The sequence below is a fragment of the Perca fluviatilis genome, chromosome 7 (genome assembly GCF_010015445.1).
Source record: "Perca fluviatilis chromosome 7, GENO_Pfluv_1.0, whole genome shotgun sequence".
NCBI lineage: Eukaryota > Metazoa > Chordata > Actinopteri > Perciformes > Percidae > Perca > Perca fluviatilis.
Window position 1 is genome coordinate 28512046 of NC_053118.1, and position 17414 is coordinate 28529459.

The 17414-nt window shown below is 39.5% G+C and overlaps 1 protein-coding gene across 1 annotated transcript; it reads right to left on the minus strand.

Annotated features, from left to right (window-relative positions):
- Positions 1 to 826: 826 nt before the first annotated feature.
- LOC120562554 lies at positions 827 to 4034 on the minus strand. Its single transcript, XM_039806296.1, has 7 exons — positions 3915 to 4034; positions 3494 to 3575; positions 3041 to 3115; positions 2734 to 2844; positions 2461 to 2575; positions 1849 to 1918; positions 827 to 1683 (listed from the first exon to the last, which is right to left on the minus strand). Exons 2-7 carry the CDS (start codon positions 3540 to 3542, stop codon positions 1351 to 1353), a joined length of 753 nt encoding a protein of 250 aa, XP_039662230.1. The 5' UTR covers positions 3543 to 3575; positions 3915 to 4034; the 3' UTR covers positions 827 to 1350.
- Between the last annotated feature and the right edge of the window lie 13380 nt (positions 4035 to 17414).

Consider the following 17414-nt stretch of genomic DNA (forward strand, 5'->3'; position numbering starts at 1 on the left):
TACTGGGTAATATTTGCACGGCCAGCTGAGAAATAATGGACAAAGAATATTCATGTGTGGGAAAAAAAATGGTTCCTTCCTCCATTTGAACCTTAAGCCTCTTTCTTTTTTTGTATTTTCAGTCTGATAACTTCCTGTTCTCATGTTGTGCTACATGACTATACCTATATTCAGCTAATGAGCTAATGCCAGTTGCTATACATGTCTGCATTTTGACCATGCACTACAGAACTGGTACAAGAGAGTGTTATAGAGGTTGAGACACTTTTGTATTCACTGAAAGCTCAAAGTTTGTACCTAATCCTACAAAAAGTGTTTTCTGTGCAAGAAACTTCCTGCTCACTCTTAGCACTGAGCGTTAGGTTGATTCCTGCTACACATGTTTTTTAAGGGCAAGTAATCTGTTTCCTAATAGAAACAAATGCATGCACTGATCTGGAGAGTATTTTTGCAGTTTGATTTTCTGTTTCGTTTTGTTTGTGTGCTTGATTGATCATAGCAGAAACTTGTTTGGAACAACTCAATCTAATTACAGTATTAAAAAAAGACACAATGAAATCCTGTATATTAGAACAGGATGTCTTCACAGTAATGCCAATTTTAGCAGTTACTTTAAATTGTATTGTACGCCATTTTAAACTGTATGCATGTCTAATGTATTTGATCTCTTAGCCTTCCTTCCCTTTTGTCTCCTTAGACAACTTGTTCTTAATGACTTGCCTGTAAAAAATAAAGGTGAAAAAAGATGACACATTAGATCTTAGTTTATTTAAATGCAATGTCAGCTGTATTTATTTCTTAAATAATAATTACAACATATTGTCTACAAGTAATGAAAAGCTAAACTAGTTCATGAAGCTGTTAATTCTAGCTGATACAGTGTTAATAAATGCTGTTTAAGATGCCAAAGCTTGTTTGCACACAAAAGCTTTCTATTTTTTTACTGGGCTTATGTTTTGAGTTTTGAGTGGCTTGATGGGGGATTGGCCATGTGAAGCTGCGATGTGTGTGGATTAAATACTTTGTACATAAAATAGTTGTCACCTGATACTGTGGTTAGAATGGAATAATGGTAGTTGAATACATGAAATAGCACAAACCCAACATGTGGAGGTGTTGATATGTCTGACAACGTCAGCTGATCTCTGGCTCAAAGCACAGTGCTGTGTTAAAAACCACACACAGGATTGCCATTTACAATAAACATTCAAATAAGAAGCCATCACATCAGAAAATATAAAAGAACTCACCCACATACATCAATCCCCTCTGCCATCCGACCTCCTTTCTGCCTAGACCTCTTTAAATCCACCTCTGCCTAACATCTGTCCATTTCTTTAACTGCAAGTTTTAATCCTCTCCCATTATTTCTTTCACATTGGAGTAAACCATCACATCCCCTCCTCCCTGCTTCTCTGCAGACATACACTCTTGTGTCTCCTTATCTTCCCCTATCATCACCTCCTCCTCATTGCCCTCCAACATTTCACCACCCTCTCCACCATTGTCTTGTCTCTCCATTTCTTTGTTCTTAATTTCAGCATACTCTGTCTCTGTGGTCTCTTGTGTATCATTTGCCCCTGTGGGACTCTTCCTATTCAACAAGTGGAAGTCAATGTCAGAGTATTCCACCTCTTTTGGTTCCATGTCAATGCCAGTGGCTGATTGGTCAGCAGCATCGATCTGTCAGGTACAATTCAGAAATAATATATCATTTGCCAGCTGATACAAGCCAGACAACTGTATGTACACTAGGCATGAAATATGTGCATCAGTGACATATAATATTGTCAGTCATCACTCAACACAACAATTTATAATTATAACCAGCTGTGTTAATATAAATACCAATGGACCCGCTTCAGTCGTCGCCATCTCCAGAGTCTCAATCACATTCCCAGAGCTCTTCGGTTTTTTCCTGGAGAGAAATTGTATCACTTTTATTTGTTAAATGTAATAGACTGCACCTGTGATTTTGAATGTTTCAGCACACAATTGATTATCTACATAACATGTGTTACATTATGTAACCTTTATTTAAATCAGCTAATACTGACTGCTAACCATTTTATTTTGATTTTTACAACTTATCAGGTAACAACTGATTGGTATTTATTGCTTGAATTTAAGACAGCTCAATAGGCGGCACACTGGCTCACTATTATAACAATGAATAAAAAAAAAAGTATTACCTGTGATAAATCAAATTCATGTTTATAGTCCCTTTAGTGATTATTTTGTATACGACATGTATATACTACATGTAAGAACACATTTAAAAATGTTTGAGGCATACCTTGAAAAACGGTTATTTTACGTATTTCAAGTATTTAAGATTTGCTGTGAAATGGATGAAGCATGCTATAAAAGTGGTGTGGTCCTTTATGATTTATCAATATACATGTCAAAAAGCACCACAGTTATACAGAGAAAACAGATTTTATTTTTTTTTTTATGTACCTGTGGCATTTTCTGGTCAAGCAGCAGATAGTTGCTGTAAGAAGTATCCCAATCAAAAATGCAATGATGACTTGCGGATGTTCATAAAAAGCTGTGAAAAAGTTCTTGAGTAGATCTGGAATCAAAAGAACAAGAAACAAATTGTTTTAAAAAAAAGTAACAATTGTGATCACTGCTGCCTACTTTTAAAAGCATTTTTTTTTTTAAATGAGGCAATGATGTCTTAAAGCAGTGGTCTAGTGTTGGGGAGATATTTCAGTTGTTAACACTTACCCCCCACATTGTTTTTTATCGTACAGTTATTTCTTTCTTCTCTAACGCCACTGCTGCTGGTAGACTCAACAGTGGTCTCACCCTCCTTCACACTTGAATTCTCAGTCCTATCTATGAGACAAAATAATACACTGTATTCAATGTTATAACTCCTCTACATTTTCCTGCTAGAAAACAGTTGATGTTATACAATTTACTACAGCTCAGAAAATCATCATACATTACACAAGGTCACATCTCTTTTCCAAACATTTTGGATGAAGTGAGAATAAAGTACGGTATGGTATGTAGGGTATGTTCTACTCACAGGTCACATTCTGAGTCCCAGTCTCCTCTGTAGTGGTGTTGAGTCCAGCAACTGTTGTTTGTCCCACTGATGCATCTGTTGAATGTAAACAGTAAAAGAAAAAAAGGGACAGATATTTACATTTTGACAACACATCATGGTATTTAATTAAAAAAGGAAGAAGGGATACTTCTGTCTTTTTATATATCTGCTGTTGTCAGCAGCGTAAACATACAACGGAAATTAGGCATCAACATTTTTCTTTATTTATACTATTGTTGGTAAACGAAAGTCAATTCCATATATAGTTTCACTATAGTTATTACCATTTATCCCATATTCCAAGTGAATCAATAGATGCTAAGGGGAAAGCTATGATGAGGACATTGATTATGGCAAATTATTGCTAACAATTTTATTTATACTGTATGTTTAATGTTGGCATCATGACAAGATTATAATAAAGATGCATACCTGTGTCTATCATAGAGAAGAGTAGAGTTGCCCAGATGAGAACAAACATCCTGATTCAATGATTGGCACAATCCGTCTTTTCCTTTTAGAAGCACAAACATTAGAAACATTTAAATGTTTCAGGTTATGAAACTGGACAAGAAACATCCCTGCGGTTGACAGCACAGATTTAAATACAGGATGTTGCATGATCACCTTTTCTGTAGTCACAATAAAAAATGTGGCTAACATCCTCTTGTGAGTCTCACAAAATGTTTAATTTCCAAGAACTTTGTAATATATTTTCTATAAAACTGCTAAATAAACTTTATCTGTAGCAGCTATATCTATAATCCCCCAAAATCTGAGTTAAATGCACACCTTAGCTTACAAGCGAGGATCTAAAAAGGATATTTTAAAAACCAGGTAAATGTTTTATTACCTCTTTTTGTCTTGTTCTGCTGCTCTCTTCTCTCCACAGTGGTCTCTGCTGAATGTCTCTGCTCTGACTCTTCCTCTTCCTTTTGTACTTCTTCCCTTTTTGTGCGACAGAAAGTTTCCAGGAAGTTTCTCTACACACTGCTGGCTCTCCTTACACTTGCACAGTAAGAGCTAACATTTCTAAAATATATGTACAGGTATATGAAATATATCATGTTGTTAATGTGCAACTTTGACACTGAATAAGTTTGTTTTTTGACCATCTTCACGACTGTGAAGGGGTGAGACACTTTAAGAAGGTGGAAGTACTATATATGTGTGCATTTAGAAAATGTTGTCATCTTAACAAACCAACAATCCTATCTACCAATTTTCCTTCTACATTGTAATGCATAATACATGATATGCATAGTGAAATGTGCGTGCATGTGAGTGGTCTGTATAACTGGTTAATATCTGGCCAGTTGACAAAGCTAGTCATTATTTTAATCATTAATTTATTCATGTATGAAAAAAAGACAACTCCAGTCATTGTTTAAGTCTATTAAATACCTGCATGAAAAGCATTTTTTCTAAATCATAGATCTTCATTCAAACTGCATGCAGCCTTTTTGAAACCATATCTATATTTGTAACATTGTGTTATTTTGGTTTATAGTTTATTGTGCAACATCTTTAAGTTGTATTCTCAGAAAAGATTAGCAGAAGTCATTATTCATTTAAATATCGCCTTATAAGGCATAACTGTATTCTCTAATAACTTCCCATTGACACTTTAGGTGCAAAAGTATCTGTTTTTAGCAAGGAACTGACAACAATTTTGTCCTTATCAGTTACTATATGCCTGTATATTGAACACTTATATAGAACATGAAAACATTGCAATGTGTACTAAAAGTATGAAAGGCTTTGTTCTTACTGACAATTCAATGATTTCATCCTAAGTAGAAGCAAGTGGGCTTTCGGTTAAGAAGATGTGCCAGATAATGCTCATTCTTAGTACTGTGAGTCAAGTTAATTCCTGTAACACATTAAAAAAGGGAAGTAATCTATGACTTCTTAAACAAGAACATTAACAGGGCTATAAAGACAAATCAGGCCAAGCGTTTTATTGGTTTAAAAAAATAGATTAAATAAAAAACTAAAGACAGCATACCGACCTGTAATTTGTAATTTAACAATCCTTAAGACTGTTGGAACCTAACAGTTATGATCAAGACTATTCTGTGAGGCCTGAAGCTTCCCCTGAGGCCAAAGAGCGGCCTAGTAGGGAAGTCACCAGCCTGTGACCCCTCACTCCTAACAAAGGAGTCTCCAAAATGGAGGTTGTACCTCCAAGACATGAGGAAAATGGCAGACTAGTGGAGGGCTTGAGAACTGCAACGACGAATTCTCACACCTTCGTTGAGTTCGGGATTTCTGATTGGCCTTGAACGCACCACTCGCCGCCAGCAGGCGGCGGAGGGGAGATAAAAGTAGCCGGAGGTCACAGCTCGGGGCTCTTCGTGGTTTCATTGCCGTAAGAAGACACATCGTTCAGCGCTGTTCGAGAATCAACATCGTATCATTCGCTGGTCGAGTGAGACGTTTGTATCGTTCGTGATACAAAAGGGTCCTGGTGAATACGAAGTCCGTGTTACACCAAATCTGCTGAGGGGTAAATCAGCCCCGTCTCAAGGAAAAGAGACAACGCGTTTTCTTGCAAGTCGACTGGACCGTGTTTCCGTGCCACTGCCCTGGACGGTACGGGTCGTTAATCTCTGGCGAGAGTTAACTCAGTTTTGTTAACCGGAAAATCCGCCGGATAAGCAACGGACTGTACACCAAAAAGTAAGAGGCTTTTATAGTTCTGGGCAGATTTGAGAACTAGGGTGTTTATTAATGTGTAAAAAGGTATTGCTATTTTGTTTACCATTAATGTGTGATCGGACCGCAGCGTCCTATGTGCTGTTGTGAAGAATATCACTGATCAAGATATTGTTGAAAGTTGTGTTGAACTGTAGCTGATAACTCCCGCCGAGGAGGAATTACTGTACAAGCTGAGTCAGCTGCACGCTCGTAGAGTGTGACGGGGAATAAACGCTCTTTACCGTTAAACAAACCTCAGATTCTGCTATAACGCCACGTTAAGTTAGAATCTCGAGTAAAACGAAGAGAGCGGTTAGTCCCATTACCCCAGAGATCAAGGTTTTAAGTGTTTGTTCCATAAATCGTGTTTTCCCTCCTTTTCTCTCTCTCTCTCTTTTCACTCTCACACACACACACACACACACACGCCACACAGACACAGAGGTGCCCATGCTACATGCTTTTTTTGTTGTTGTTTTGCTTTGTTTTTGATTGTGATAGTGTAAAAAGGGTATATAAGTTTATTATTGAAGGATTGCTGATTGGCTACTGATAATTGTGACGTTAATACATCTTATTATATTTAATTAGCAGTTGCTTGTGATTATTTGTGTACTTATTGTAATGATTGCTGGCTGGACGGGTCTGTGCTCGAAATCACCCCTTACTTTGAATCCTTTTAAAGGATTTTAACAGAAATGAGACTGTTCCACAGTTTGATTATTGGTCCCTGACTTACAGGGTGGTGCCCTGTTTTGATTGTTTGTCGATTTGATAAAGTTATTAATAACCATATTCATAACTTTATTAATATTGATAAAACATATTTGATAATTTGATAATGATCAAATCTGTACCCTACAAGAGTATCCTACAAGATTTTACATAAAAATATGCACGTCACCCCAGTTTTAAGGAGACCATTTTTTTTTTGTCTGTCTTGAAACAATACTAACATCCCCATATGTAGATCAAAATGTCTGCAATTAAGAAGATACACTTAAGGCACATAGCTATCTTCATTAAATAATTAACAAACTAAAGTACACTACTGCTCTCAGAGCAGAGAGGGTGCATCTGGAAAGTTGATGAAAAGTTAACACAGTAACACTTTCTAAAAATTCTGTCTAACTTTTAGTGCACCCTTAGTTGAATGAATGAATTTGCACAGTCCCTAACAGGTAGAGGAGTGAAGTGTCTTGGTCACTTCCGGTTACCACAGGCTGAATTTTGCGTTTGAATATCACACCTCTGTGGTAGAAACCGCTTACAGGACCTTGATTTGTTGCACTAACAATCCATCATCAGTCCCTTGGATCAATCCATCACAACTGATGAGAGCAAAGAGACTTGATGCAAGTGTCTTCAAATCTCACCCATAATATCCTTCAAATTGGAGTACACAGCCATGTCCTCCCCTTCCTCCTCTTCAGGAACAAACTGTTCTATCTCCTCATCATCCCCGATCGTCGCCTCTTCATCTTTGCCTTCCAACACATCACCTTCCTCTCCGCAATTGTCTTCTATTTCCTCTTTTACTTCTTTCTTAATTTCAGCGTACTCTGTCTCCGTGGTCTCTTGGTTCTTTGCTGCCGTCCTGGGATTCTTTGTTTTCAACAAGGAGAAATCAATGTTGGCGTACTCCACATCTTGTGGTCCACCATTGATATCAGGGGCTCCTTGCTCTTTGGCCACAGCTTCTTCTTCTTCTTCTTCTTCTTTTTCTTCTTCTTCTTCTTCTTCTTCTTCTTCTTCTTCTTCTTCTTCTTCTTCTTCTTCAGATGCCTCTTGGTAGTAGGTCTGATCATGTTCCACTGCTTGACCAGCAGCTATCTGTCAGGTAAAACATAAATTATATGACTCATTCTGCAGCTACAACATCCCATCAAAATGGGTGTAAAATCTATATCTGGAATATATACACATTAATGCCAACTATTCACATTATATATATTCAAATTATAATATTTTGTTTTCAAATCATACCATAATCTTTCACGTTTTACTGTTTTGGTATCCATTTCCGTACTGATAGAAAAAGACCCAAACTTGTTGGAGATACTATAATCCATCACAATGTGCGTTTCCTTTAATCATTATGAGATTACTGTTTTACAGATCAGTCTGTACTTATAACTGCACAGCAAAGCGACAAAAAGGGGCCTGACTATTAGAGCAGGCATGGTGTTGACTTTGATAGAATATACAGCAAGTCTGCAAGTATCACCTTTGACAAGTATTGAGTTAGTTTAGGCAGTGCACAGTTGTTTTTGCTTGCGTTGACTGGCAACGGCTGCTTAATCATCAGTGGCTCATATTCATCAGCTGCTTGGCTACGAGCTGACTAGTAACATCCAATCACATTCATGCAGGTGGATTAGGCAGCCTTTAAAATGTGACACTTCTATCTAGAAGTCTGCTGCTCCCTTGACTAACCCAACCTCCTCCTTACTGTATGGATTTTTTGTATTGTTGAATTAACTAAAATGTAATGTCCATATATGCATTTGTTGAGAGGGGGATTATATCTCCAAGAAATTTGTTGTTTAACATTTTTAACAATGAAAGCCACACTGACCCATCCAAAATACTACATTTAATATTGGGGACAATTCAGAAGAAAACTGTGTGTGTGTATATATACAGTACAGGCCAAAAGTGTGGACACACCTTCTCATTCAATGCGTTTTCTTTATTTTCATGACTATTTACATTGTAGATTCTCACTGAAGGCATCAAAACTATGAATGAAACATATGGAATAATGTACTTAACAAAAAAATGTGAAATAACTGAAAACATGTCTTATATTTTAGATTCCTCAAAGTAGCCACCCTTTGCTTTTTTGATAGCGCTGCAAACCCTTGGTGTTCTCTCAATGAGCTTCATGAGGTAGTCACCTGAAAAGGTTTTCACTTCACAGGTGTGCCTTGTCAGGGTTAATTAGTGGAATTTTTTCCCTTATTAATGGGGTTGGGACCATCAGTGGTGTTGTGCAGAAGTCAGGTTGATACATAGCCGACAGCCCTATTGGACAACTGTTAGAATTCATATTACAGCAAGAACCAATCAGCTAAGTAAAGAGAAACGAGTGGCCATCATTACTTTAACAAATGAAGGTCAGTCAGTCCGGACAATTGCGAAAACTTTGAATGTATCCCCAAGTGCAGTCACAAAAACCATCAAGCGCTACAACAAAACTGGCTCACATGAGGACCGCCCCAGGAAAGGAAGACCAAGAGTCACCTCTGCTGTTGAGGATAAGTTCATCCGAGTCACCAGCCTCAGAAATCGCAAGTTAACAGCAGCTCAGATTAGAGACCAGATGAATGCCACACAGAGTTCTAGCAGCAGACACATCTCTAGAACAACTGTTAAGAGGAGACTGCGCGAATCAGGCCTTCATGGTCAAGTAGCTGCTAGGAAACCACTGCTAAGGAGAGGCAACAAGCAGAAGAGATTTGTTTGGGCCAAGAAACACAAGGAATGGACATTAGACCAGTGGAAATCTGTGCTTTGGTCTGATGAGTCCAAATTTGAGAACTTTGGTTCCAACCACCGTGTCTTTGTGCGACACAGAAAAGGTGAATGGATGGATTCTACATGCCTGGTTCCCACCATGAAGCATGGAGGAGGAGGTGTGATGCTGTGGAGGTGCTTTGCTGGTGACACTGTTGGGGATTTATTCAAAATTGAAGGCATACTGAACCAGCATGGCTACCACAGCATCCTGCAGCGACATGCCATCCCATCCAGTTTGCGTTTGGACCATCATTTATTTTTCAACAGGACAATGACCCCAAACACACCTCCAGGCTGTGTAAGGGCTATTTGACCAAGAAGGAGAGTGATGGAGTGCTGCACCAGATGACCTGGCCTCCACAGTCACCGGACCTGAACCCAATCAAGATGGTTTGGGGTGAGCTGGACCGCAGAGTGAAGGCAAAAGGTCCAACAAGTGCTAAGCATCTCTGGGAACTCCTTCAAGACTGTTGGAAAACCATTTCAGGTGACTACCTCTTGAAGCTCATCAAGAGAATGCCAAGAGTGTGCAAAGCAGTAATCAGAGCAAAGGGTGGCTACTTTGAAGAAACTAGAATATAAGACATGTTTTCAGTTATTTCACACTTTTTGTTAAGTATATAATTCCACTGTGTTAATTATGTGTGTAAATGTGTATATATATATATATGTATGTATATATATATGTGTGTGTATATATATGATATATATGTGTATATATATATATATGTGTATATATATATGTATGTGTATATATATATGTATGTGTATATATATATGTATGTGTATATATATATGTATGTGTATATATATATGTATATGTATGTATATGTATATATATATGTGTGTATATATATATATATATATATATGTATATATATATGTGTATATATATATGTATATATGTATATGTATATGTGTATATATATATATGTGTATATATGCTCAAGTGTTGTGGTTATAATCACATACCCGGTTGTTCTGACATCTTTAATTGGATGATGAGGTTTGCTTTTACTTCTCCATTTTGATTCCTGCTGACACACTCAACAGAAGTGTTGCTGTGGTCTTTTACAGTTAGGGTGACGGTGCTGTTTACTTTGTGGTGTGACACCATGGTGATGACAGAGTACTCAGCATGGTTCTTCAACAGCGGCCATGTGATGGTTGTTAAAGGAAACCCCTCACTGATGCACACACAGGTCAGAACCTCCGACTGAACCTTACATTCAGAGTTTTTTAAGACCGTTGAAAACCCTGTAAACACACAAGCAGAATCCCAACATCCCAACTAAATGCTGTGAAATGTGAACGTACATTTTTCATTAGTAGAGTCTACTTACAAGTCACAGTTACATCAGCATATGTAGCCACAGTTGTGTTTAGGTCTTGTGCTGTACAGATGTACTGTCCAGAATGTTCCGCCGTCATGTTAGGGATGACGAGTGTGGCTGATCCTGTTGTTCTGCAGGTGAGTATCAGGTCCAATGTGTAGGTTTGTGTTGGAACCCAGTACAATCCATGTGACGTGCGACGGAGGGAAACTTTCAACACTGCAGGTCAGATTCAGAGCATCTCCCTTCTTAACAGTTGTGTCCCCAGTGATTACACATTTCCTCTTATCTGTGAAGAAAATTTTATTAAGTTTTTTTAAGTTATTTGAAGTTGAAATACCTTAAAGGGTTCGGAAACCGATAAAAGATTTTTTTCAAATTAAATGTATGACAGAATACATTTAAGTAATTTAGAAAATATGGAAGACCAAGTCCTTACATACATTGCAGTTTACAATATTATAGAACATATACATAAAGTGTGGAAATATCTGTCAATATATACATGCATGCAGGTTAGTGTAGTGCAAATACAACATGAAAAAAATTCTTGAGGTATTATTGTGTCATTTTAGAAGTGCTACAAATAAATGCAGTTATATAGGTATGAGTCTGAATAATAAATACAATGTACATGAAATATTTACACAAGTGTCATATATAGTATGGAATATGTGATGTACATAATATACACACATATATAGACAGTGTAAATGTTTTTACATTCACGCATTGTCTGCCAGTGCCAGGTGCGTTTCTAGGACTTGAGGAGGTTCAGGGCTTAGCCCGGACCCATTTTAATGAAGTGAATGCAATGCAAAACAGCGATTGGCTTGCCCAGCTTGTTAATAGCCGGTGTATGTTCATTTTAGCTTCCAGTTTGTAGATGTAAGTTAGATGGCACCAACATTTGGCCTAATCATAACTGGCCTGGCAACCCAAAGGCCAAGGTTTTGATTCCATATTTGTGTGGTGACTTATGATGAGGGGGGTCTGGGGGTCCGCCCCCAAACATTTTGAGCATTAAACACTTAATTTCCTGCATTCAAGTGAATTTTTATGTACAAATTTCAACCTTTTTCTGAATCAATATGCTGGAAATATCTTTATGTAAAGGGAAATATAGATTACAATCCAAATATAAAAACATAATGGAATATATTGCAGTAAGGCTCTCAGGCATTCTGTATTGCTTTCAACTATTTATTCTCCTTTGGAGTGACTTTTCTTTTTTGTGATCAATTATTTTTTATTTTCAAACAAACAAAAAGGGCATGGTACAGTTCAAGGACAGTTCCCTCTACCCATACCTTCAAAATACCCCCCAGAAAAGCGACATCCCCCCTCCCTCAATTTCCAAAATGATCTTCTATATTACATACAGTACACATAATGCTACAGCACATAGTACATTGGTCATATCAGTGTTCTGTAGGCCAAAGTAAGCGTACAGAAATTAAAACAAGAAATTACAGGTAAGTGAAGACATACTCCTCAGCTTAATTTAGTAGATCTTTAACCACTGCCACCGCAGAGGTCCAGGTTTGGATTGTTTTCTGACTAGCTCCATGCATTCTTGATACAGACAGCTCCATATAAAGTATGCTCAAAAAAGATTGTAACCACTGGGTGCGTGTGAGTGCGTGTGGGGGCTTCCAGCGCAAGGCCAGCATTCTTTTAGCTGCAGTCAACCCTGCTAATAGAGTGCGGGTCCGAGTGGAGGACAGGTTCAATGATGAGGTGTCATTTAGAAGCAGCACCTTAGGAGAACATGGTATGTCCACCTCCAATAGACCTGACAAAGTGGAAGACACCAATTTCCAAAAGGACGCCACATCAGGACACTCCCAGTACATATGTAAGAATGATCCCACACGACCCAGAATGTATGAGCTTCATGAAGTATCTCTTTCTTGGCGTTAGATACATTCTATGTATGAGTTTGAAGTGTATTAGTTTGTGATTGAGGTTCTTTGATGTTTCGTCTAAATTGTTCCAGACAGTCAACCAACATATTTCGCCACTGGGTAGATCAAGGTCACCAGACCATACTTGGTGAACTGCCAGAGGTCCACAAGAGGATGTTAATAAAAAAGAGTAAAGAGCAGAAATCAGGCCTCTCGATCTTACTCCTACATCTAGCAACGTCCGTAGTTTATGAGTGGGGAGGGGGGTACCCCAGGGCACGCCGTACGCTCGCATCGCAGCTCTTAGACGCAAATAGAGGAAAAAAGATGTACCCGGTACACCATAAGTAGCTCGCAGGTCAGTAAACAACCTCATACCCCCATTATCACAGACATCAGACAAGATGTTAACCCCCCTCTCACTCCACTCCCTGAAAGAGAAAGGTACCCCGCCAGTGAGTAGCGAATAGTTATGAAAAATAGGACTTTGTGTATGCCACTTCAACAGAGAGCCGGTCACCCTCTCCACTGAATGCCACACAGTCAAAAGGAACGACATAATGGGGCCCAGCTTTAGTTTGGAGCGTTTAATGGAAAGGCCTGAGTGTATTAGATCTTGCAGACGGTGATGGGAGGCCAAATGCTGTTCTATAGGTCTCCATGATAGTTGTATCTGGGGGTCCAGCCAATTGGAGAGTGGGCGCAGCACATAGGACCAAGAATAAAATTTAAAGTTAGGGACAGCAAGACCCCCATCCCGTTTATTGCGCTGAAGAGTTGTTAGCTTGACGCGTGGACGACTCCCATCCCAGATAAACTTTGATATTATATTATGCATCTTGCAATCCTCATTCTGGAGCAGTTCCTCCGCTCTATGACTCCAGATGTGAGGGTGTGGGTCAAGGAGCACGATCCACACACTGGGCTCAAAGCAGCAGATACAGAGAGAAAAGCTGCTGAAAAAAAGGCCCCAAAAAGAGGAGAGAAGGTATACGTTGCGCTCAAGGAAAGGGAAAGCAAGTGACAAGATGCTTCCAGTGATCATCCGAGGACAGAATCTGGAGTATAAGCCTTTACAGAGTACTGATATGTCAGATCTTCTTGATAAATTGCCTACTCTTCAGGCTGGAGCACATCCTTGGATTTCGAAGTTGGAAGAAATTACAGTAGGAACACAGTCTACTATAGGAGATATTAAGAGACTTTTGGCTAATCTTATTGGGATTCCGGCTATGGAAGAAATTTTCCAAAGAGCTGGACTTAATCGATATGTAGGAACTTCTGTACATGATCCTGAACTGTTGGCCGCAAGTAGAGGTCGACTGTGGAGAGCAATGAGAGATATATATCCAACAAATGTGCATCCGGAAAACATTCTGATTGAACCACTGGGACAAGAAGAAAACCCAAGAGCTTATGTTTCAAGGGTTCATCAGGTGTGGAGAAACACTACTGGAAATGATCCAGATGCGAGCCAAATGGAGCAGTCAATCTTACGAGCCAAACTACAGAAGGGACTGCCCCTACCAGTAAGGAGTAAACTGGCAGAGGTGGTGGGACTTGGAAGCATGGCAAAAAATGTCTATGCAGATCATGTTGCCCACCAGGTGGAACTGTATAGAAGAAAAGAACATGAGCAGAAAGAGCAGGACCGAGAAACTCTCAGAAAGCTCAATCAAATACAACTGGTGGAGAATAAGAAGAAAGATAAGAAGCAAGCTCTGGTCATGCAGAATCAGTGTCCACCAAATCAACAAACATCACCACAGCTTCAGTCAAGTCAGGTTCAATTTCAATCCTCCCAGCCGCCACTAGTGGTTCCAGTTGCTCCATACCCACAAACAGTTTCTGGACAGATACAGAACTGGAGAGGAAGAGGTAGAGGAAGAGGAAAAGGACGAGCTGGAAGATTTAATCCATATTTCATGCAATCTCCAGACGCATGTTATAATTGTGGACAGGATGGCCACTTTTCTCGTGAGTGTAACAGACCAGGAGGGAATCCTAGAGGAAATTATAGAGGAGGATTCAGGGGCCAGTCAATGCCAATTGGAGGACCGGTGAACCCCTACAGGGGCCCGGAGCCAGGATTCTAGAGGTGCCCGGAAGATCCGAAAGGGAGGTGTCAGCTGGTAGCATCAGGACCGGAAAAAGATCCAACAATCAAGGTGAAAGTAAACAACCTTCCATTAGAAGTGATGGCGGATAGCGGAGCTGCTTTTACCTGTATTCGGCCTGAAGATGCTATACATCTCCCGATGTCCAATCAACTGATTCGGACGATCGGGTTTGAGGGAGTGAAACAGCTGATTCCTCTCACGGAACCAATCGAGCTTTGCTATAAAAATCAGAAAACTACAATACCCATACTGGGATCAGAACATACACCTATTGCATTGCTGGGAAGAGACGCCTTGTGCAGATTGAACTGTACAATAAAATGTACACCAGACGGCTGTCTGGTGGAAGTACCAAAGGAAACTATTCGCCAATTATTGATGTCAACCGAGACTGAAGCTTCTTCAGTATTTTGGATTGGAAAGCTCAGTGCAGTTCTTGTGGAGTCGGCTAAATTGTGGGAAAAATGTATTGTGGCAAACATGCCAGATGCGAGACTTCCAGAATATCCACTTCATTGTACACTCAAGTACTTCAAGAAAGTTCAACCAAATACAGAGGAATGGTTGAATAGCCAACCAAAGAAAGTTCAACTGAGCTCAAGTTGCATAATCTTAGGACCACAAGGAGCAGCTATGAAGATAAACACAGATGATTATCTGGACAAAGAATTTGAGATTGAAAAGAGTGTACCACATGTGACTTTGTTAGTTGGTGAGGAATATGAACAGAAGCATATAGGAGAGATGATGACAGAAGCAGAGAAAGCTGTTTTTGTACCTATAGGAGATAATTTGATGATTTGGAGGAGTGAAGATCAGCGATTCCTCAAAATCATGATTTCGGCTCAAGGACAGGGACAGCCACAAGCTGTACGGATGACACATGAATCTATATGCAGTGCCCAAATGGATTCAGATACCATGAAAGAGGAAATGATGCGACAAGTTCCGGAGAGTTTGTGGTCCCAACATAGCACTGACATTGGACTTGTGAAATCGGCACAACCGGTGAAAGTTGAACTTCGACCAGGAACCAGACCTCCTTGGAAGAAACAATACCCATTGAAAGATGAGGCAGTCCAAGGGATCGAACCACAAATTAAAGGACTTTTAGATGCAGGTGTTTTGAAGATAACACAAAATCCTCAGAGTAACACGCCATTGTTGCCCACAAAGAAGCCAGACGAGACTTATCGTATGGTTCATGATTTGAGAGCAGTGAATGAAGTCGTAACAGATTTTCCAGCAGAAGTGCCTGATCCACATACTTTGCTAGCCCAAATTCCTCCTGATGCGACACACTTTACGGTGTTAGATTTGTGTGGTGCATTTTTTAGTGTTCAACTCAGTGTAGAAAGTCAGGGATTATTTGGGTTCACATATAAAGATCAATCTCATGAGTATAGGCGATTACCACAAGGGTTCAAACATAGTCCTCACATTTTCAATAAAGTACTAAAGGATGATTTAGTAGGGCTAGATCAGATATTGCGAAGTGTCGTAATTCAATACGTTGACGATATTATTCTGTGCGCACCAAATAAAGAGATATGCCACCAGGACTCAATTAAATTGCTACAGATATTGGCAGAGAATGGACATAAGATTTCACAGAAAAAGTTGCAATATTGTCAGGAGAAGGTTGTTTATCTGGGTCAGAAAATAACACATGGTCATAGGAGCATTGCTGATAGTCAACTGGAGGCTATACGCAAAGCTCCAAAGCCTAGAACGGTCAGAGAGATGCTAACATTTCTGGGTCTTGCTGGATATTCTTCAGCTTGGGTTGAAAATTATGCTAGTTTGACAGGACCTCTAAGATCTATGATTAAAGAGGCTGGTAACGGTCAACTTCATGGTAATCTTTCATGGACACAGGAAGGTCTTCTAGCATTTGAAACAGTCAAACAGAGGTTACAAGAGGCACCAGCGCTCACATTACCAGACTATTCTAAGAACTTTTTGCTATATGTCTCTACTTCGATTGGAGGTAAATATGCATGTGCAGTTCTTTGTCAGCCGACAGGTGTAGGGATGAATCCTCAACCCATTTCTTACTATTCTACTGCCTATTCAGAAGTAGAATTGGGGCTACCACCATGCTACAGAGCGCTTGTGGGAGCTCATTTAATGTATGATAAAGCATCATCTGTTACGATGGGTTATCCAGTAACAATTCTTACCCATCATAGTCTCAGGAATCTCCTGAATTATGGAAAATACACATTGACTATGCCTAGGCTTAGAGACTATCATAGACTCTTAGAGCAGGAGGATGTCACTTTAGCAAGATGTGCTACAGTGAATCCAGCTGAGAATTTGCCAACTCCAGAGGATGGTGAACCACATGATTGTGTGCATGAAGCAGAGAAGTATTCAAGGCTTAGATCAGATCTGCAAGCCCTTCCATTATGTGAGCCAGACCTGGAATATTGGACGGATGGGTCTTGTTATCGTGTGGGAGATAAATTGTGTGCTGGCTATGCAGTAGTGAAAGCTCAAGGAACGGGATTTGTTGTTGAAAAGGCTGAAGTGATACCTCAGCCTGCATCTGCACAACTTGCTGAACTTGTAGGGTTAACAGAAGCTTGTTTGTTAGCAGAAGGGAAGCGAGTGACAATATATACTGACTCTGCTTATGCACACAATGTATGTCATCTGTTTGGTTCAGTGTGGAAAGGTCGAGGATTTAAGAAAACGGATGGTTCTCCGATACAACATCACACGCAGATAATGAAACTGTTGCATGCTATGATGAAACCTAAAGAAA

Coding starts and splice junctions, on each gene's coding strand:
- LOC120562554 (XM_039806296.1), bottom strand. CDS start 3,542: ATGTTTGTTCTCATCTGGGCAACTCTACTCTTCTCTATGATAGACACA. Junction 2,845..3,040: donor TGGGACTCAGAATGTGACCT/GTGAGTAGAACA, acceptor TTTGTCTCATAG/ATAGGACTGAGAATTCAAGT. Junction 2,576..2,733: donor GATAAAAAACAATGTGGGGG/GTAAGTGTTAAC, acceptor TTTTGATTCCAG/ATCTACTCAAGAACTTTTTC.